Source organism: Oncorhynchus gorbuscha, unplaced genomic scaffold (genome assembly GCF_021184085.1).
Source record: "Oncorhynchus gorbuscha isolate QuinsamMale2020 ecotype Even-year unplaced genomic scaffold, OgorEven_v1.0 Un_scaffold_1949, whole genome shotgun sequence".
Lineage (NCBI taxonomy): Eukaryota > Metazoa > Chordata > Actinopteri > Salmoniformes > Salmonidae > Oncorhynchus > Oncorhynchus gorbuscha.
In genome coordinates, this window is record NW_025746592.1 from 9,031 (window position 1) to 31,902 (window position 22,872).

At 46.8% G+C, this 22,872-nt stretch overlaps 1 protein-coding gene across 1 annotated transcript; it reads left to right on the forward strand.

Moving 5' to 3' along the window:
- Positions 1-680: 680 nt before the first annotated feature.
- LOC124024607 (AT-rich interactive domain-containing protein 5B-like) lies at positions 681-22,720 on the forward strand (the record flags this gene model as incomplete). Its single annotated transcript, XM_046338501.1, has 6 exons — positions 681-799; positions 9,011-9,224; positions 12,233-12,285; positions 14,806-14,903; positions 20,647-20,860; positions 22,679-22,720. Coding segments are annotated over 6 exons (740 nt in total), but the record flags the coding sequence as incomplete, so codon positions are not given.
- Positions 22,721-22,872: the final 152 nt, after the last annotated feature.

A 22,872-nucleotide genomic window follows, 5' to 3' on the forward strand; every position in this document is an offset into this window, starting at 1 on the left:
AGTGTGTTTCTGTCTCCTCAGTGTGTTTCTGTCCCCCTGTCTCCTCAGTGTGTTTCTGTCTCCTCAGTGTGTTTCTGTCCCCCTGTCTCCTCAGTGTGTCTCTGCATCTCTGACTCCTCTGTGTCTCTGTGTCTCTGACTCCATATTGTCTCTGACTCCACAGTGTCTCTGTGTCTGTATCTCTGACTCCTCTGTGTCTCTGACTCTATATTGTCTCTGACTCCATATTGTCTCTGACTCCACAGTGTCTCTGTGTCTCTGACTCTATATTGTCTCTGACTCCTCTGTGTCACTGACTCCACAGTGTCTCTTTGTCTCTGACTCTATATGGTCTCTGACTCCATATTGTCTCTGACTCCACAGTGTCTCTGTGTCTCTGACTCCTCTGTGTCTCTGACTCCACAGTGTCTCTTTGTCTCTGACTCTATATGGTCTCTGACTCCATATTGTCTCTGACTCTATATGGTCTCTGACTCCATATTGTCTCTGACTCCATATTGTCTCTGACTCCATATTGTCTCTGACTCCACAGTGTCTCTGTGTCTCTGACTCCATATTGTCTCTGACTCCATATTGTCTCTGACTCCATATTGTCTCTGACTCCACAGTGTCTATGTGTCTCTGACTCCACTGTGACTCCACTCTGTTGACAACAGTGTTTCTCTCTCTCTCTCCTCTAGCTCCCAACCTGAAGGGCCGGCCTCGGAAAAAGAAGCTGTCGGTCTCGCAACGCTGCGACTCCCAGAATACACCAGCAGGCAAGGAGACGTGCAACACAGAGGGCAAGGCCCCTGCCAAGGTACAACATTTGATAGCAATAGCATTAGCACTGGTCTCTCCTCTGGGCCCCCAGGTACAGCATCTGATAGCAATAGCATTAGCACTGATCTCTCCTCTGGGCCCACAGGAACAGCATCTGATAGCAATAGCATTAGCACTGGTCTCTCCTCTGGGCCCACAGGTACAGCATCTGATAGCAATAGCATTAGCACTGGTCTCTCCTCTGGGCCCACAGGTATAGCATTCATTCAGTAATTGATTAGGATCCCCAAGACTACTAACGCAGCAGCTACTTCCTGGGTTGATGACATAATACAGACCATTGGTATACACTAGGAGTCATATACTATACACACTAACTCTGGGACTGAACTACATAGCTTTAAAATGATATGTTCACACCGACACACACCTTGACATTCAGCCGGCTCACAGATACAGTTCCACATTCAGCCGGCTCTTAGATACAGTTCCACATTCAGCCGGCTCACAGATACAGTTCCACATTCAGCCGGCTCACAGATACAGTTCCACATTCAGCCGGCTCACAGATACAGTTTAACATTCAGCCAGCTCACAGATACAGTTCCACATTCAGCCAGCTCACAGATACAGTTCCACATTCAGCCGGCTCACAGATACAGTTCCACATTCAGCCGGCTCACAGATACAGTTCCACATTCAGCCGGCTCACAGATACAGTTCCACATTCAGCCGGCTCACAGATACAGTTCCACATTCAGCCGGCTCACAGATACAGTTCCACATTCAGCCGGCTCACAGATACAGTTCCACATTCAGCCGGCTCACAGATACAGTTCCACATTCAGCCGGCTCACAGATACAGTTTAACATTCAGCCAGCTCACAGATACAGTTCCACATTCAGCCAGCTCACAGATACAGTTCCACATTCAGCCGGCTCACAGATACAGTTCCACATTCAGCCGGCTCACAGATACAGTTCCACATTCAGCCGGCTCACAGATACAGTTCCACATTCAGCCGGCTCACAGATACAGTTCCACATTCAGCCGGCTCACAGATACAGTTCCACATTCAGCCGGCTCACAGATACAGTTCCACATTCAGCCGGCTCACAGATACAGTTCCACATTCAGCCGGCTCACAGATACAGTTCCACATTCAGCCGGCTCACAGATACAGTTCCACATTCAGCCGGCTCACAGATACAGTTCCACATTCAGCCGGCTCACAGATACAGTTCCACATTCAGCCGGCTCTTAGATACAGTTCCACATTCAGCCGGCTCACAGATACAGTTCCACATTTAGCCAGCTCACAGATACAGTTCCACATTCAGCCGGCTCACAGATACAGTTCCACATTCAGCCGGCTCACAGATACAGTTCCACATTCAGCCGGCTCACAGATACAGTTCCACATTCAGCCGGCTCACAGATACAGTTCCACATTCAGCCGGCTCACAGATACAGTTCCACATTCAGCCGGCTCACAGATACAGTTCCACATTCAGCCGGCTCACAGATACAGTTCCACATTCAGCCGGCTCACAGATACAGTTCCACATTCAGCCGGCTCACAGATACAGTTCCATATTCAGCCAGCTCTTAGATACAGTTCCACATTCAGCCGGCTCACAGATACAGTTCCACATTCAGCCGGCTCACAGATACAGTTCCACATTCAGCCAGCTCTTAGATACAGTTCCACATTCAGCCGGCTCACAGATACAGTTCCACTGGGCTTCACTTCACCTCCTTCATCCCTGTTCATAAACAGTGTACCGGAGGAGCTTCACATTTTGTCCCATTCAGCTCATAAAATGAACAAACTATCAGCCGGCTGGGTTTCACTTCACCTCCTTCACCCCTGCTCATAAACAGTGTACCAGGGGAGTTTCACATATTGTCCTTCACTCCCATTCAGCTCCCAAGCAAAAAGGCAATTCCTCATAGCGTGGAACTGAGAAAATGGCTTTTATTTACCTTGGTTTCACAGTAGCTCTATGCAGTTACTGCTAACATGACCTCCATTTTCTCCAAAACGCAATATAATAGAGGCAGGATACTTGTCCACATGATTAAGCATGTATTTAATGTAGCAAAAAAATATATCAACTCATTTTCGACCAAATGAGCAGTTACTGCCTTTTGCTTGGTAGGGCAGAATACCGATAATGATAGTAATAACGTAAACCATGGCAATAACAACAGCGATAGCATTAGCGATAACAGAACTGATGTTGCAGGCGAAAGCCTGAGAAAAATCCAATCCAGAAGTGCCTCATGTTTTGAAAGCGCTGAGTTCCTATGCATCCCTATTGAGCAGTGAACGGGCTATCAACCAGATTACTCTTTCTCCGTATTCCCCAAGGTGTCTACAGCATTGTGATGTAGTGTTACGCATTTATTTTGAAGAATACACGTAAGCGGCTACATTGCGCAAGTGGTCACCTGATGCTCCCAGAGAGATTCTCGCGTAAAATACAGAGGTAGCCATTACTCCAATCGGTCCTACTGAAAAAACTAATTGTCCCGATGGATATATTATCGAATAGATATTTGAAAAACACCTTGAGGATTGATTATAAACAACGTTTGCCATGTTTCTGTCGATATTTTGGAGCTAATTTGGAATATTTTTCGCTGTTTTCGTGACTTCAATTTCCGGGGAATTTCTCAGCCAAACGTGAAGAACAAACGGAGCTATTTCGCCTACAAAAATAATATTTTGGGAAAAAAAGGAACATTTGCTATCTAACTGGGAGTCTCGTGAGTGAAAACATCTGAAGCTCATCAAAGGTAAACTATTTAATTTGATTGCTTTTCTGATTTCCGTGACCAAGTTACCTGCTGCTAGCTGGACAAAATGCTATGCTAGGCTATCGATAAACTTACACAAATTATTGTCTAGCTTTGGCTGTAAAGCATATTTTGAAAATCTGAGATGACAGGGTGATAAACAAAAGGCTAAGCTGTGTCTCAATATATTTCATTTGTGATTTTCATGAATAGGAATATTTTCTAGGAATATTTATGTCCGTTGCGTTATGCTAATTAGTGTCAGCCGATGATTACGCTCCCTCATGCGGGATGGGGAGTCGTTAGAGGTTAACTAAATTTGCAGGTTTAAATTGTTTTGTTGCTATAACAGCCTCCACTCTTTCCACTAGATGTCTTCCATTCAGAGCGTTAGTGAGGTCGGGCACTGATGTCCGTTGCTCTAATGTCCATCTCTGCCCACATCTCTGCCCTCATGTCCATCTCTGCCCTCATGTCCATCTCTGCCCTCATGTCCATCTCTGCCCACATCTCTGCCCTCATGTCCATCTCTGCCCTCATGTCCATCTCTGCCCACATGTCCATCTCTGCCCACATCTCTGCCCTCATGTCCATCTCTGCCCTCATGTCCATCTCTGCCCTCATGTCCATCTCTGCCCACATCTCTGCCCTCATGTCCATCTCTGCCCTCATGTCCATCTCTGCCCTCATGTCCTTCTCTACCCTCATGTCCATCTCTGCCCTCATGTCCATCTCTGCCCACATCTCTGCCCTCATGTCCATCTCTGCCCTCATGTCCTTCTCTACCCTCATGTCCTTCTCTACCCTCATGTCCATCTCTGCCCTCATGTCCATCTCTGCCCTCATGTCCATCTCTGCCCTCATGTCCTTCTCTACCCTCATGTCCTTCTCTGCCCTCATGTCCATCTCTGCCCTCATGTCCATCTCTGCCCTCATGTCCATCTCTGCCCTCATGTCCATCTCTGCCCTCATGTCCTTCTCTACCCTCGTGTCCATCTCTGCCCTCGTGTCCATCTCTACCCTCGTGTCCATCTCTACCCTCGTGTCCATCTCTGCCCTCGTGTCCATCTCTGCCCTCATGTCCTTCTCTGCCCTCATGTCCATCTCTGCCCTCATGTCCATCTCTGCCCTCATGTCCATCTCTGCCCTCATGTCCATCTCTGCCCTCATGTCCTTCTCTGCCCTCATGTCCATCTCTGCCCTCATGTCCTTCTCTGCCCTCATGTCCATCTCTGCCCTCATGTCCATCTCTGCCCTCATGTCCATCTCTGCCCTCATGTCCATCTCTGCCCTCATGTCCATCTCTACCCTCATGTCCATCTCTACCCTCATGTCCATCTCTACCCTCATGTCCATCTCTGCCCTCATGTCCATCTCTGCCCACATCTCTGCCCTCATGTCCTTCTCTACCCTCATGTCCTCCTCTGCCCTCATGTCCATCTCTGCCCTCATGTCCATCTCTGCCCTCATGTCCATCTCTACCCTCATGTCCATCTCTGCCCTCATGTCCATCTCTGCCCTCATGTCCATCTCTGCCCTCATGTCCATCTCTGCCCTCATGTCCATCTCTGCCCTCATGTCCATCTCTGCCCTCATGTCCATCTCTGCCCACATCTCTGCCCTCATGTCCATCTCTGCCCTCATGTCCTCCTCTGCCCTCATGTCCATCTCTGCCCTCATGTCCATCTCTGCCCTCATGTCCTTCTCTACCCTCATGTCCTTCTCTACCCTCGTGTCCATCTCTGCCCTCGTGTCCATCTCTGCCCTCATGTCCATCTCTGCCCTCATGTCCTTCTCTGCCCTCATGTCCTTCTCTACCCTCATGTCCTTCTCTACCCTCGTGTCCATCTCTGCCCTCATGTCCATCTCTGCCCTCATGTCCATCTCTGCCCACATCTCTGCCCTCATGTCCTTCTCTACCCTCGTGTCCATCTCTGCCCTCATGTCCTTCTCTACCCTCATGTCCTTCTCTACCCTCATGTCCATCTCTGCCCTCATGTCCTTCTCTGCCCTCATGTCCTTCTCTGCCCTCATGTCCATCTCTGCCCTCATGTCCATCTCTGCCCTCATGTCCATCTCTGCCCTCATGTCCTTCTCTGCCCTCATGTCCTTTTCTGCCCTGATGTCCATCTCTGCCCTCATGTCCATCTCTGCCCTCATGTCCTTCTCTGCCCTCATGTCCATCTCTGCCCTCATGTCCATCTCTGCCCTCATGTCCTTCTCTGCCCTCATGTCCTTTTCTGCCCTGATGTCCATCTCTGCCCTCATGTCCATCTCTGCCCTCATGTCCATCTCTGCCCTCATGTCCATCTCTGCCCTCATGTCCTTCTCTACCCTCGTGTCCATCTCTGCCCTCGTGTCCATCTCTACCCTCGTGTCCATCTCTACCCTCGTGTCCATCTCTGCCCTCGTGTCCATCTCTGCCCTCATGTCCTTCTCTGCCCTCATGTCCATCTCTGCCCTCATGTCCATCTCTGCCCTCATGTCCATCTCTGCCCTCATGTCCTTCTCTGCCCTCATGTCCATCTCTGCCCTCATGTCCTTCTCTGCCCTCATGTCCATCTCTGCCCTCATGTCCATCTCTGCCCTCATGTCCATCTCTGCCCTCATGTCCTTCTCTACCCTCGTGTCCATCTCTGCCCTCGTGTCCATCTCTACCCTCGTGTCCATCTCTACCCTCGTGTCCATCTCTGCCCTCGTGTCCATCTCTGCCCTCATGTCCTTCTCTGCCCTCGTGTCCATCTCTGCCCTCGTGTCCATCTCTGCCCTCATGTCCTTCTCTGCCCTCATGTCCATCTCTGCCCTCATGTCCTTCTCTGCCCTCATGTCCATCTCTGCCCTCGTGTCCATCTCTGCCCTCATGTCCTTCTCTGCCCTCATGTCCATCTCTGCCCTCATGTCCATCTCTGCCCTCATGTCCATCTCTGCCCTCATGTCCATCTCTACCCTCATGTCCATCTCTACCCTCATGTCCATCTCTGCCCTCATGTCCATCTCTGCCCACATCTCTGCCCTCATGTCCTTCTCTACCCTCATGTCCTCCTCTGCCCTCATGTCCATCTCTGCCCTCATGTCCATCTCTGCCCTCATGTCCATCTCTACCCTCATGTCCATCTCTGCCCTCATGTCCATCTCTGCCCTCATGTCCATCTCTGCCCTCATGTCCATCTCTGCCCTCATGTCCATCTCTGCCCTCATGTCCATCTCTGCCCTCATGTCCATCTCTGCCCTCATGTCCATCTCTACCCTCATGTCCATCTCTGCCCTCATGTCCATCTCTGCCCTCATGTCCTTCTCTACCCTCATGTCCTCCTCTGCCCTCATGTCCATCTCTGCCCTCATGTCCATCTCTGCCCTCATGTCCATCTCTACCCTCATGTCCATCTCTGCCCTCATGTCCATCTCTGCCCTCATGTCCATCTCTGCCCTCATGTCCATCTCTGCCCTCATGTCCATCTCTGCCCTCATGTCCATCTCTGCCCTCATGTCCATCTCTGCCCTCATGTCCATCTCTGCCCTCATGTCCATCTCTACCCTCATGTTCTTCTCTACCCTCGTGTCCATCTCTGCCCTCGTGTCCATCTCTGCCCTCATGTCCATCTCTGCCCTCATGTCCTTCTCTGCCCTCATGTCCTTCTCTACCCTCATGTCCTTCTCTACCCTCGTGTCCATCTCTGCCCTCATGTCCATCTCTGCCCTCATGTCCATCTCTGCCCACATCTCTGCCCTCATGTCCTTCTCTACCCTCGTGTCCATCTCTGCCCTCATGTCCTTCTCTACCCTCATGTCCTTCTCTACCCTCATGTCCATCTCTGCCCTCATGTCCTTCTCTGCCCTCATGTCCTTCTCTGCCCTCATGTCCATCTCTGCCCTCATGTCCATCTCTGCCCTCATGTCCATCTCTGCCCTCATGTCCTTCTCTGCCCTCATGTCCTTTTCTGCCCTGATGTCCATCTCTGCCCTCATGTCCATCTCTGCCCTCATGTCCTTCTCTGCCCTCATGTCCATCTCTGCCCTCATGTCCATCTCTGCCCTCATGTCCTTCTCTGCCCTCATGTCCTTTTCTGCCCTGATGTCCATCTCTGCCCTCATGTCCATCTCTGCCCTCATGTCCATCTCTGCCCTCATGTCCATCTCTGCCCTCATGTCCTTCTCTACCCTCGTGTCCATCTCTGCCCTCGTGTCCATCTCTACCCTCGTGTCCATCTCTACCCTCGTGTCCATCTCTGCCCTCGTGTCCATCTCTGCCCTCATGTCCATCTCTGCCCTCATGTCCATCTCTGCCCTCATGTCCATCTCTGCCCTCATGTCCATCTCTGCCCTCATGTCCATCTCTGCCCTCATGTCCTTCTCTGCCCTCATGTCCATCTCTGCCCTCATGTCCTTCTCTGCCCTCATGTCCATCTCTGCCCTCATGTCCATCTCTGCCCTCATGTCCATCTCTGCCCTCATGTCCTTCTCTACCCTCGTGTCCATCTCTGCCCTCGTGTCCATCTCTACCCTCGTGTCCATCTCTACCCTCGTGTCCATCTCTGCCCTCGTGTCCATCTCTGCCCTCATGTCCTTCTCTGCCCTCGTGTCCATCTCTGCCCTCGTGTCCATCTCTGCCCTCATGTCCTTCTCTGCCCTCATGTCCATCTCTGCCCTCATGTCTATCTCTGCCCTCATGTCCATCTCTGCCCTCATGTCCATCTCTGCCCTCATGTCCTTCTCTGCCCTCATGTCCATCTCTGCCCTCATGTCCTTCTCTGCCCTCATGTCCATCTCTGCCCTCATGTCCATCTCTGCCCTCATGTCCATCTCTGCCCTCATGTCCATCTCTGCCCTCATGTCCATCTCTACCCTCATGTCCATCTCTACCCTCATGTCCATCTCTACCCTCATGTCCATCTCTGCCCTCATGTCCATCTCTGCCCACATCTCTGCCCTCATGTCCTTCTCTACCCTCATGTCCTCCTCTGCCCTCATGTCCATCTCTGCCCTCATGTCCATCTCTGCCCTCATGTCCATCTCTACCCTCATGTCCATCTCTGCCCTCATGTCCATCTCTGCCCTCATGTCCATCTCTGCCCTCATGTCCATCTCTGCCCTCATGTCCATCTCTGCCCTCATGTCCATCTCTGCCCTCATGTCCATCTCTGCCCTCATGTCCTCCTCTGCCCTCATGTCCATCTCTGCCCTCATGTCCATCTCTGCCCTCATGTCCATCTCTGCCCTCATGTCCATCTCTGCCCTCATGTCCATCTCTGCCCTCGTGTCCATCTCTGCCCTCGTGTCCATCTCTGCCCTCATGTCCATCTCTGCCCTCATGTCCATCTCTACCCTCATGTCCATCTCTGCCCTCATGTCCATCTCTGCCCTCATGTCCATCTCTGCCCTCATGTCCTCCTCTGCCCTCATGTCCTTCTCTGTTCTCATGTCCTTCTCTGTCCTCTGTGTCTTCAGGTGAAGCCTGAGTCCAAGGCAGTGCTGTCCAGGTGGCCTAAAGGAATCAGTAGAGGCAGCAGCTGCTGTAAGAGGGTCTCCTCTAAAGGAGGAACAGGGGGAGGAGGTGAGGAGTGTCCTCCTGATGAACAGGCCTTCCTAGTAGCTCTGTATAAATACATGAAGGAGAGGAGGACGCCCATAGAGAGGATCCCCTACCTGGGCTTCAAACAGAGTAAGTAGAAGCCTCCTTCTTTTACTGCCTCTATCTTTCTGGAGCCAACACCTCTGTTTTCTCACTAGATGCTGTCAGTCTGTCTGTCAGGCCACCAGGGTCAGGTGCTGCTGTGTCAACATGGTATCAGCCCTGCATTGAGTCCAGGAACAACTATGCTAACATGTGGCAGCACAGCAGAACAGAACACAGCAGAGCGGAACAGAGCAGAACACAGCTGAGCAGAACACAGCTGAGCAGAACACAGCAGAGCAGAGCAGAGCAGAACAGAGCAGAACTCAGCAGAACACAGCTGAGCAGAACACAGCTGAGCAGAACACAGCTGAGCAGAACACAGCTGAGCAGAACACAGCTGAGCAGAGCAGAGCAGAACAGAGCAGAACTCAGCAGAACACAGCTGAGCAGAGCAGAACAGAACACAGCTGAGCAGAACACAGCTGAGCAGAACACAGCTGAGCAGAACCGAGCAGAACACAGCTGAGCAAAACACAGCTGAGCAGAACAGAACAGAACACAGCTGAGCAGAACACAGCTGAGCAGAACACAGCAGAGCAGAGCAGAGCAGAACAGAGCAGAACTCAGCAGAACACAGCTGAGCAGAGCAGAACAGAACACAGCTGAGCAGAACTCAGCAGAGCGGAACAGAGCAGAACACAGCTGAGCAGAACACAGCTGAGCAGAACACAGCTGAGCAGAGCAGAACAGAGCAGAACTCAGCAGAACACAGCTGAGCAGAGCAGAACAGAACACAGCTGAGCAGAACACAGCTGAGCAGAACACAGCAGAGCGGAACAGAGCAGAACACAGCTGAGCAGAACAGAACAGAACACAGCTGAGCAGAACACAGCTGAGCAGAACACAGCTGAGCAGAACACAGCTGAGCAGAACAGAACAGAACACAGCTGATCAGAACACAGCTGAGCAGAACAGAGCAGAACACAGCTGAGCAGAACACAGCTGAGCAGAACACAGCTGAGCAGAACCGAGCAGAACACAGCTGAGCAGAACACAGCTGAGCAGAACAGAACAGAACACAGCTGAGCAGAACACAGCTGAGCAGAACACAGCTGAGCAGAACACAGCTGAGCAGAACACAGCAGAGCAGAACAGAGCAGAGCAGAACAGAGCAGAGCAGAACAGGACGATGGAGAGAGAGGAGGATAGGAGGATATGGGGGTAGAATAAGAGAGGAGGATGGAGAGAGGAGGATAGAAGGATATGGGGGTAGAATAAGAGAGAGGAGGATCGAAGGATATGGGGGTAGAATAAGAGAGAGGAGGAGAGGAGGATATGGGGATACAATAGGGGAGAGGAAGGGAGGAGATTTGAGAGAGAGGAGGAGAGAAGGATATGGGGGTAGAATAAGAGAGAGGAGGAGAGGAGGATATGGGGATACAATAGGGGAGAGGAAGGGAGGAGGTTTGAGAGAGAGGAGGAGAGAAGGATATGGGGGTAGAATAAGAGAGAGGAGGAGAGGAGGATATGGGGATACAATAGGGGAGAGGAAGGGAGGAGGTTTGAGAGAGAGGAGGAGAGAAGGATATGGGGGTAGAATAAGAGAGAGGAGGAGAGGAGGATATGGGGATACAATAGGGGAGAGGAAGGGAGGAGGTTTGAGAGAGAGGAGGAGAGAAGGATATGGGGGTAGAATAAGAGAGAGGAGGAGAGGAGGATATGGGGATACAATAGGGGAGAGGAAGGGAGGAGGTTTGAGAGAGAGGAGGAGAGAAGGATATGGGGGTAGAATAAGAGAGAGAGAGGAGGAGAGGAGGATATGGGGATACAATAGGGGAGAGGAAGGGAGGAGGTTTGAGAGAGAGGAGGAGAGAAGGATATGGGGGTAGAATAAGAGAGAGGAGGAGAGGAGGATATGGGGATACAATAGGGGAGAGGAAGGGAGGAGGTTTGAGAGAGAGGAGGAGAGAAGGATATGGGGGTAGAATAAGAGAGAGGAGGAGAGAAGGATATGGGGATACAATAGGGGAGAGGAAGGGAGGAGGTTTGAGAGAGAGGAGGAGAGAAGGATATGGGGGTAGAATAAGAGAGAGGAGGAGAGAAGGATATGGGGGTAGAATAAGAGAGAGGAGGAGAGGAGGATATGGGGGTAGAATAAGAGAGAGGAGGAGAGAAGGATATGGGGGTAGAATAAGAGAGAGGAGGAGAGAAGGATATGGGGGTAGAATAAGGGAGAGGAGGAGAGGAGGATATGGGGGTAGAATAAGAGAGAGGAGGAGAGAAGGATATGGGGATAGAATAAGGGAGAGGAGGAGAGAAGGATATGGGGGTAGAATAAGAGAGAGGAGGAGAGGAGGATATGGGGATACAATAGGGGAGAGGAAGGGAGGAGGTTTGAGAGAGAGGAGGAGAGAAGGATATGGGGGTAGAATAAGAGAGAGGAGGAGAGGAGGATATGGGGATACAATAGGGGAGAGGAAGGGAGGAGGTTTGAGAGAGAGGAGGAGAGAAGGATATGGGGGTAGAATAAGAGAGAGGAGGAGAGGAGGTTAGAGAGAGAGGAGGAGAGAAGGATATGGGGGTAGAATAAGAGAGAGGAGGCCACCATGACAAATGCATGGAATCCTGATGAAAGCCAGATTGATCCTCTGGAGTCCATCAGTAATATTCCTTTTACAGAATGTCATTGACAGACACTACAGTATGGAATTGTCCTGTACATTGTAATTAATATGTTATTAATACTGTACTAAAAACAGGTTTTCCTTTTCATGTAAGAAGTGTTGATATTTCAAAAATCTTAAATCCCTTTTGAATGCTGTAGGTATGACTGACTGACTGACTGACTGACTGACTGTATTGTATAGACAGAATATTACAACTGGGTTTGTCTTGGTGTTATTGTCTTATTGATCATTGAATAGACAGAACATTACAACTGGGTTTGTCTTGGTGTTATTGTCTTATTGATTGTTGTATAGACAGAACATTACAACTGGGTTTGTCTTGGTGTTATTGTCTTATTGATCTCACTATTATTGTCCCTCTAACAGTAAACCTTTGGAACATGTTTCAAGCAGCAGAGACCCTTGGAGGATATGATCTGGTAAGTGATTTCTCCGTCTAAATCATGGTGTAATAAAGGGTTTGTATAGCTTTATGTTTTCCCTCAGCGTTTCCTCTGACACTGTCATCGCCACGCCTATCTCTGACCTTTTTAACCTGTCTCTCCTTTCTGAGGAGGTTCCCATTGCCCCTATCATCACCAAGCCCTATCTCTGACCTTTTTAACCTGTCTCTCCTTTCTGAGGAGGTTCCCATTGCCCCTATCATCACCAAGCCCTATCTCTGACCTTTTTAACCCGTCTCTCCTTTCTGAGGAGGTTCCCATTGCTTGGAAGGCAGCCATAGCTCGTCCTTTTAAATGGGGAGATCAAGCTGATCCTAACTGTTAAAGGCCTATTTCTATTTTGCCCTGTTCATCAAAAGTGTTGGAGAAACTTAATCAACAATCAACTGACTGGCTTTCTTGATGTCTATAGTATTCTCTCGGGTATGGAATCTGGTTTCCACTCAGGTTATGGATGCGTCACTGCAACCTTAAAGGTCCTCAATGATTTCACCATTGCCCTTGATTTTAAGCAATATTGCGCTGCTATTTTTATTGACTTGGCCAAAGCTTTTGATATGGTAGACCATTCCATTCTGGGAGGCTGGCTAAGGAATATTGGTGTCTCTGATGGGTCTTTGGCCTGGTTTGCTAACTACCTCTCTCAAAGAGTGCAGTGTATAAAGTCATAAAATCTGCTGTCTCAGCCACTGCCTGTGACCAGGGAGTACCCCAAGGCTCAATGCTGGGCCCCACACTCTTCTAAATTTACATCAACAACATAGCTCAGGCAGTAGGAAGCTCTCTAATCCATTTATATGCAGATGAAACAGTCTTATACTCAGCTGGCCCCTCCCTGGATTTAGTGTTAAACACTCTACAACAAAGCTTTCTTAGTGTCCAACAAGCTTTCTCTACCCTTAACCTCTCTGAACCACCCCTCCCGGATCCGGGATAATTGTCATCAGCAACGCTGAATAGCATAGCACCACAGTCAAATAATATTACTAGAAAATATTCTTATTCATGAAATCACAAGTGCAATATTGCAAAACACAGCCTCTTAGCCTTTTGTTAATCCACCTGTCGTCTCAGGTAATTATGATTTACAGCTAAAGCAATCCAAGCGTTTGTGTAAGTTCATCGATCGCTCAACAAAACAATAAGTACACTTAGCATCAGGTAACTTGGACACGAAAATCAGAAAAGCAATCAAATTAATCGTTTACCTTTTGATGATCTTCGGATGTTTTCACTCACGAGACTCCCAGTTAGACAACAAATGTTCCTTTTGTTCCATAAAGATATTTTTTATATCCAAATACCTCGTATACCTTAGAATACCTCAAATACCTTAGTTTGGTGCGTTATGCCCAGGAATCCACCAGAAAGAGCGGTCTCGACAACGCAGACAAAAATTCCAAATTTTACCCATAAAATCCACATAATGTCCACAAAAATGTCAGACGTTTTTATAATCAATCCTCAGGGTGTTTGTCAAATATCTATTCGATAATATATCAAGCTGGAAAAGTTGGCTTTTCACTAGGACCGGGAGTAACAATGGCCGCCTTTCACTTTTGCGCACAACTCACTCTGAGAGCCCCCACCTATCCACTTACGCAATGTGGTCGTTCACGCTCATTCTTCAAAATAAAACTATGTCTGAAGACTTGTTGACACCTTGAGGAAGTGATAGGAAAAGGAATCTGGTTGATATCCCTTTAAATGGAGCAATGGGTTAGATAACAAATGTTCCTTTTTTCCCAAAATATTATTTTTGTAGGCGAAATAACTCCGTTTGTTCTTCACGTTTGGCTGAGAAATCGACCGGAAAATGCGGTCACTACAACGCCAAACTTTTTCCAAATTAGCTCCATAATATCTACAGAAACATGGCAAACGTTGTTTAGAATCAATTCTCAAGGTGTTTTCACATATCTATTCCATAATATATCCACCGGGACAATTGATTTCTCATTAGAAGCGATTGGAATAATGGCTACCTCTGTACTTTACGCAAGATTTTCTGCGGGAGCCATCATGTGACCACTTGCTCAATGTGGTCCCTTACGGCTATTCTTCAACATAAATGCGTAAAAATAAGTCACAATGCTGTAGACACCTTGGGGAATACGTAGAAAGCGTAAGGTCATGCGTAGCCCATTAACAGCCATATAAAGAGTCATTGGCATGCAGCGCTTTCAAAATAGGGGCACTTCCTGATTGGATTTTTATCTGGGTTTCGCCTGTAACATCAGTTCTGTTGCACTCACAGACAATATCTTTGCAGTTGTGGAAATGTCAGAGTGTTTCCTATCCAAAGCTGTCAGTTATATGCATAGTCGAGCATCTTGTTGTGACAAAATATCCTGTTTAAAACGGGAACGTTTTTTATCCAAAAATGAAATACCGCCCCCAGAGTTTTAAGAGTTTCAATATGCTAATATGCTAGCTATGCTATATGTTAGGGTCCAACTGTTTTCTAACCCTGTCATTGTCCCCCTGTGTCATCAGATCACATTGCGCCGACAGTGGAAACATGTTTATGACGAGTTAGGAGGAAACCCAGGAAGCACCAGCGCTGCAACCTGCACCAGACGACACTATGAAAGGTCTCTATATTAAACATGTCCCCTACTATACCTGTATACATAGACACTATGAAAGGTCTCTATATTAAACATGTCCCCTACTATACCTGTGTACACAGACACTATGAATGGTCTCTATATTAAACATGTCCCCTACTATACCTGTATACACAGACACTATGAAAGGTCGCTATATTAAACATGTCCCCTACTACACCTGTGTACACAGACACTATGAAATGTACTCTAACTGTACTGTATTAATGAATGGCAAATACTGTAGATGGGAGTAATAATGATTTGACAGTATGGTACATATTAGGAGAACATTTTGACTCATGACAGTCAGAGAATGATTCATACAGTATGGTACATATTAGGAGAACATTTTGACTCATGACAGGCAGAGAATGATTCATACAGTATGGTACATATTAGGAGAACATTTTGACTCATGACAGTCAGAGAATGATTCATACAGTATGGTACATATTAGGAGAACCGTTTGACTCATGACAGTCAGAGAATGATTCATACAGTATGGTACATATTAGGAGAACCGTTTGACTCATGACAGGCAGAGAATGATTCATACAGTATGGTACATATTAGGAGAACCGTTTGACTCATGACAGTCAGAGAATGATTCATACAGTATGGTACATATTAGGAGAACATTTTGACTCATGACAGGCAGAGAATGATTCATACAGTATGGTACATATTAGGAGAACCGTTTGACTCATGACAGGCAGAGAATGATTCATACAGTATGGTACATATTAGGAGAACCGTTTGACTCATGACAGGCAGAGAATGATTCATACAGTATGGTACATATTAGGAGAACATTTTGACTCATGACAGGCAGAGAATGATTCATACAGTATGGTACATATTAGGAGAACATTTTGACTCATGACAGGCAGAGAATGATTCATACAGTATGGTACATATTAGGAGAACATTTTGACTCATGACAGGCAGAGAATGATTCATACAGTATGGTACATATTAGGAGAACCGTTTGACTCATGACAGGCAGAGAATGATTCATACAGTATGGTACATATTAGGAGAACATTTAGACTCTTTCTCATACTGTAGTTGGTCCTGTGGAGGATACAGTCTCAGACCAGTTATTAGTACTGTAGTTGGTACCATATAGAGGATACAGTCTCAGACCAGTTATTAGTACTGTAGTTGGTACCATGGAGGATACAGTCTCAGACCAGTTATTAGTACTGTAGTTGGTACCATATAGAGGATACAGTCTCAGACCAGTTATTAGTACTGTAGTTGGTACCATGGAGGATCCAGTCTCACACCAGTTATTAGTACTGTAGTTGGTACCATATAGAGGATCCAGTCTCAGACCAGTTATTAGTACTGTAGTTGGTACCATGGAGGATACAGTCTCAGACCAGTTATTAGTACTGTAGTTGGTACCATGGAGGATACAGTCTCAGACCAGTTATTAGTACTGTAGTTGGTACCATGGAGGATACAGTCTCAGACCAGTTATTAGTACTGTAGTTGGTACCATGGAGGATACAGTCTCAGACCAGTTATTGGTACTGTAGTTGGTACCGTGGAGGATACATTCTCAGACCAGTTATTAGTACTGTAGTTGGTACCGTGGAGGATACAGTCTCAGACCAGTTATTAGTACTGTAGTTGGTACCATATAGAGGATACAGTCTCAGACCAGTTATTAGTACTGTAGTTGGTACCATGGAGGATACAGTCTCAGACCAGTTATTAGTACTGTAGTTGGTACCATGGAGGATCCAGTCTCAGACCAGTTATTAGTACTGTAGTTGGTACCATGGAGGATACAGTCTCAGACCAGTTATTAGTACTGTAGTTGGTACCATATAGAGGATACAGTCTCAGACCAGTTATTAGTACTGTAGTTGGTACCGTGGAGGATACAGTCTCAGACCAGTTATTAGTAGAAATCATGAAAATAATGCAAGCAGGTTGGCTGATGGAATGTGTAGAGATATCGTAATATCTCCTTGGATTGGATTCTGCCCCAAGAGGTTTTTAAACATATTTTTACCAAGGGGTGCTTTCGACAGATACCCCTCATTAATGACTGCATTGCAGCTAGCGTTAGGGGAAGGCAGTGTGGTCAGTGGAGGAGGCACTGTAGACTGTGACCATACCTCGTTGGTTTTCCAGTCCAGCAATGGGAGTAACCGATCCATCAAGTCTGCTCCAAGTAGCAGGGTTACAGTTTTGAGGCTGGTAACATACACAGGGTGAACGAGCGATACGTCCTTGAAGTGTAGTTTCAGCATGACTCTCAATGTGAGAGGCAAGGTAGTTTGAGTGACCCCTCGAAGTGTAGCGTCGCATCGTTCCACTTTTAACCAACGTTTAGCTGGCTTCAAAGCCCTTTTAAGATCATCAAACAATGTTTGAGAGATGAGTGATATTGTCGCACCCGAAACAATTAGCGCATGACAAGTTAAGCAGTACTCCAGGACTGTTTCCAGGTATGTGCGTTTAGATTCATGGTTAGTGGACATGTTCCCCACAAAGTGGAGTGGTCATTCGCAACTTCGTAATGTGCCATTTCTGTTCAAGGTGGAAGCAGATTGACTTTTCCGATTTTGAGTGGGCTTGGCTTTAACGAAGCCTTTTACCTTTTTCTTCACAACCTTTGTATCAGAGTCTATAGACGGGGGCTTGTTTCTTGATCAAGCGGGCCCTGGAAGGGTCTTGAATGAGAGCGGGAGAAATTTGAACTTTAACATCCTTGCTATGGGTGTTAATTCCTGCGGACCTGGTGTCCGGTAATTCCCCGTCTAGTCCTTGTGACTTATCTTTCACCCTTTTCTCAAATTGTTCTCGCTTTAGTTCTTCCCGTAGTGGAACTTCTGGAGAACATTAGTCTATGTTTTGATCATCCTTCACCCCTTTGTTATCCTTGTGCTCTGACACTTTTTGGGAGTTGGGTGCAGGAACGTAGCGAACAGGTCGATTTTAGCGGTAGTCATGTTGATGGAGACGTACTTTACAGTTATTTAGACCGCGGAGGTTATTGGAATCATGGTTTCGTGGTAGAAACTGTTGTTGTGTGTCATCTCTCAACGCTCCAATACCTGATAATGCACACTCTGACTGGAGTGAAACTTCAAAACCGAGTGGTCAGGGCTCTTAGCGTTGTGAACTTTTGATGCCTCAAAGGCTGTGCTTGCAAGCTCTCTGAGTTGTAAGATAGGCAAGCCAACGTGGGCGTCAGGGCCCAAGTAGGTAATAAAGGTAGGATACATGTTCGACAGGAACATCTGTTTAAAAGGTAACAGGTCTTCCATGCCTGTTTCAGTGAGTAGGCCAAAGGAAGCTGAACGAAGCCTATGATATTAAGCTTGTGGGTGTTCGTTACTAGCTTGTTTGACCGTGTTAGCCTGTGAGCTATCATGTTTGCGAGCCGCGGAACCACTGAATTCTCATTTCAAAGCTCGAGGAGAAGCCAATCCTTGTTGTTGGCCAAGAGGCGCAATATTACTCAGTGCCGAATGGTCAAGAGGAGAAGACTGAGGGACACATGACGGAGGCAAGGTCTGAAACCTATCGTCTTTACTCTTGTGAGTACAGGGCTCCGGGTGCTTGTATTGGTAGTCACGCTGTAGAGCGTGACCATTCTGGACTTCCTCCATATGGTCCCTAAGGGTGGTATTCTGCTGCATTGCAGAGTCCACTTGAGTGCTTAGAATACAGATTTTGGACACATGAGTGTAACACTTGCTCCTTTTGGTCTCAAACTTATCTGTCATTGTTTGCAGATAGAGGCATTAAGTACGGAGCGAGAGAGTCAGTGATGAGATTTCCTCCACTTGCTTAGAAATCAATATTTCCATCTTCATCACCTGAGTTCTCTCATCATTCATTTGGTCAGCGACTTCAATGAGTTCTGCTGATTTGTCATCCAACTTTGTCATTGTGTTCATTAACTGATTGTCTTTGCTCTGCAGCGTTTTGAGTAGAACCGTGTTACTTTGAGTAACGTTCAACAAAACTTATTTGTCATGGGATGAAATCCGATTTTAGCTTCTAAAAGAGAAGCTTCTAGAGATTTGGGTTTTCATAAGATAGGGCTTTGCTCAATCAGTGGCCTGCCCCTGTGAAGGGACATGGGCTATAAAACTTTTCAAACACGCCCTCCTCTCCCTTCCTATATAAGCCCTTGACGACAATATAACCTCCTGTTCCGAGGACGTGAGGACGACGGTCCGATGTCAGAATGGTTCAGATAATAACTACAGAACGAAGCCAACATCAGCGTGAGCTTTGGTTGCGAATGGTATGAACTTTGAACTCTTATTCACTACAGAAGTAATACCTCCTAGCCGTTGAGTTAGCAACAGCTGCTGCAAACGAGGGTTAGGAAGGAACAGACAGAGTAACCTGTCTATCACCCAATGACGTTACTACAACGTATCCAATTGACAACCAGAGACATTCTTCAAAGGACTCGGTTTGGCAACACGGCCTTCCATCTACCACCAACCTACCGAAGCGCAGCTCAGAGTAAATATTTATTGCATTTTCCTTTTCCAAATGGGCGGTAATTTAGAATGCCTAAGATACTGTATTTACGATAGCACAGCTTCGCCCTTTGTTCCTCAGTCTTCCCGCTCGTTCACTCAAACCCAGCCCCTTTTCTTTTGTGTAACAAGCTGTCATATCTGTTCCGCCCGCTAGGGACGATTTCCTTTATGACGTAATTTGTAATCAAGTTGATTAATTATGTGTGTGTGTAATTCTGTGTGATTAGTTAGGTATTTAGTAAATAAATAATTAAACCCAATTTTGTATTGCTGGTTCAACTTGTTAGCCAGGGTTCGTGCAGATAATCAAGAATTTACAACTTTCAGATGAGACTGAATTAAGGTGCCGATTAATATTGACTGCTATTGATGTAAAATATTACTAGGTCTTTAAGAGTTTATTCGGAAGATAACAGCTCTATAAATATTATTTTGTGGTGCCCGACTCTCTAGTTAATTACATTTACATGATTAGCTCAATAAGGTAATATTAATTACGGAGAAATTATTCTATAGAATAGCATGTCATATCACTTAATCCGGCATAGCCAAAGACATGACAGCTGGGTGTCAGTGTTAGGGCTCTATGGCTGGGTGTCAGTAGGTCAGTGTTAGGGCTCTATGGCTGGGTGTCAGTGTATCAGTGTTAGGGCTCTATGGCTGGGTGTCAGTGTGTCAGTGTTAGGACTCTATGGCTGGGTGTCAGTGTATCAGTGTTAGGGCTCTATGGCTGGGTGTCAGTAGGTCAGTGTTAGGGCTCTATGGCTGGGTGTCAGTGTGTCAGTGTTAGGGCTCTATGGCTGGGTGTCAGTGTGTCAGTGTTAGGGCTCTATGGCTGGGTGTCAGTGTGTCAGTGTTAGGACTCTATGGCTGGGTGTCAGTGTGTCAGTGTTAGGACTCTATGGCTGGGTGTCAGTGTTAGGTTAAATGTGTGTCTATAGATATAATCAGTTACTTAAATGGTGTCAGCTGAGACTCAGTCTCTGTCTCTGTCTCTGTCTCTGTCTCTCCATCTCTCCATCTCTCTCTCTGTCTCTCTGTCTCTCTGTCTCTGTCTCTCTCTGTCTCTCTCTCTCTGTCTCTCTCTGTCTCTCTGTCTCTCTGTCTCTCTGTCTCTCTCTCTCATTACCTGGGTTATCTGTATAATAACTGTTGATGTTTAATGGCTGATATTGATTGATAATACTTCTCTCTCTCCCCAGGCTTATCCTGCCTTATGAGAGGTTCACTAAAGGAGAGGAAGATAAGCCCCTCCCCCTCCCCAAACCCCGTAAAGACCTCACCACCCAGCAGGAGGTCCCCAAGACCAAGGTTCCCACGGTGACGCAGTGCCCCAAAGAGGAGCAACACCCAAAAAAAACCCAACCCCCCAGGACTGAACAGGACCCCTGTGCTAAAGGCCTGGAACTCTCACCAGTCAGTCCCATTCTCTTTCTCTGTGTCCCTCTCTCTCCTCCCAGTCAGTCTAATTCTTTCTCTCTCTCCTCCCAGTCAGTGTGGTGGTTAATTTCTGTATTTACCAAATGAGGAGAGACAAACTTCACACACCAGAGTTATACTTAAACTACATCTTTAATAATAAGAGCCTTGCAATGACATTTGACTTTAAATGATGCACCATTTCTAATACACCCCTTTCAATGATGCACCATTTCTAATACACCCCTTTCAATGATGCACCATTTCTAATACACCCCTTTCAATGATGCACCATTTCTAATACACCCCTTTCAATGATGCACCATTTCTAATACACCCCTTTAAATGATGCACCATTTCTAATACACCCCTTTCAATGATGCACCATTTCTAATACACCCCTTTCAATGATGCACCATTTCTAATACACCCCTTTCAATGATGCACCATTTCTAATACACCCCTCTCAATGATGCACCATTTATAATACACCCCTTTCAATGATGCACCATTTCTAATGAACCATTGAAAAGTGACAACACAAAAGTACAAAGATCCTTTATAGCCGAGATACACCCCTCTCAGCCTATATGACGAACAACCGATACATAGAATGGGTCACAAGGTTAAGATTTATATGAAAGGTATCTATAATACATAGAATGGGTCACAAGGTTAAGATTTGTATGAAAGGTATCTATAATACATAGAATGGGTCACGAGGTTAAGATTTGTATGAAAGGTATCTATAATACATAGAATGGGTCACCAGGTTAAGATTTGTATGAAAGGTATCTATAATACATAGAATGGGTCACAAGGTTAAGATTTGTATGAAAGGTATCTATCTATAATACATAGCAGACAGCATCTGCTGTGTCAACAGTTTTCATTGTATAGACCAGTGTCTGGTCCTCTGACTCCAAACTGGAACCATCTCACCCTGCTACGGTATAGAACAGAAACATTACCTCATTCTCTGGAATGATCAGCAGCAGCTACTCTTCCTGGGGTTTATTATGGATCCCCATTAGTTCCTGCTAAGGCAGCAGCTACTCTTCCTGGGGTTTATTATGGATCCCCATTAGTTCCTGCCAAGGCAGCAGCTACTCTTCCTGGGGTTTATTATGGATCCCCATTAGTTCCTGCTAAGGCAGCAGCTACTCTTCCTGGGGTTTATTATGGATCCCCATTAGTTCCTGCCAAGGCAGCAGCTACTCTTCCTGGGGTTTATTATGGATCCCCATTAGTTCCTGCCAAGGCAGCAGCTACTCTTCCTGGGGTTTATTATGGATCCCCATTAGTTCCTGCTAAGGCAGCAGCTACTCTTCCTGGGGTTTATTATGGATCCCCATTAGTTCCTGCCAAGGCAGCAGCTACTCTTCCTGGGGTTTATTATGGATCCCCATTAGTTCCTGCCAAGGCAGCAGCTACTCTTCCTGGGGTTTATTATGGATCCCCATTAGTTCCTGCTAAGGCAGCAGCTACTCTTCCTGGGGTTTATTATGGATCCCCATTAGTTCCTGCTAAGGCAGCAGCTACTCTTCCTGGGGTTTATTATGGATCCCCATTAGTTCCTGCTAAGGCAGCAGCTACTCTTCCTGGGGTTTATTATGGATCCCCATTAGTTCCTGCCAAGGCAGCAGCTACTCTTCCTGGGGTTTATTATGGATCCCCATTAGTTCCTGCTAAGGCAGCAGCTACTCTTCCTGGGGTTTATTATGGATCCCCATTAGTTCCTGCCAAGGCAGCAGCTACTCTTCCTGATACGGTATAGAACAGAAACATTACCTCATTCTCTGGAATGCTCTTTAGGTTTTATCACCCAAAGACATCGTAAATCTCCAGTCAGTGTAATCTCCCAGAAGCCCATCCTCAGTAGAACACACACACAATAGTTAACAAAATACTCTATTCTGTTGCATAACACAACCATGATGCAATAAAAACATTATAACATAATCTTGCAATTTTTCCATTACAAGGGATAATGTGTTGTAGGGATAATG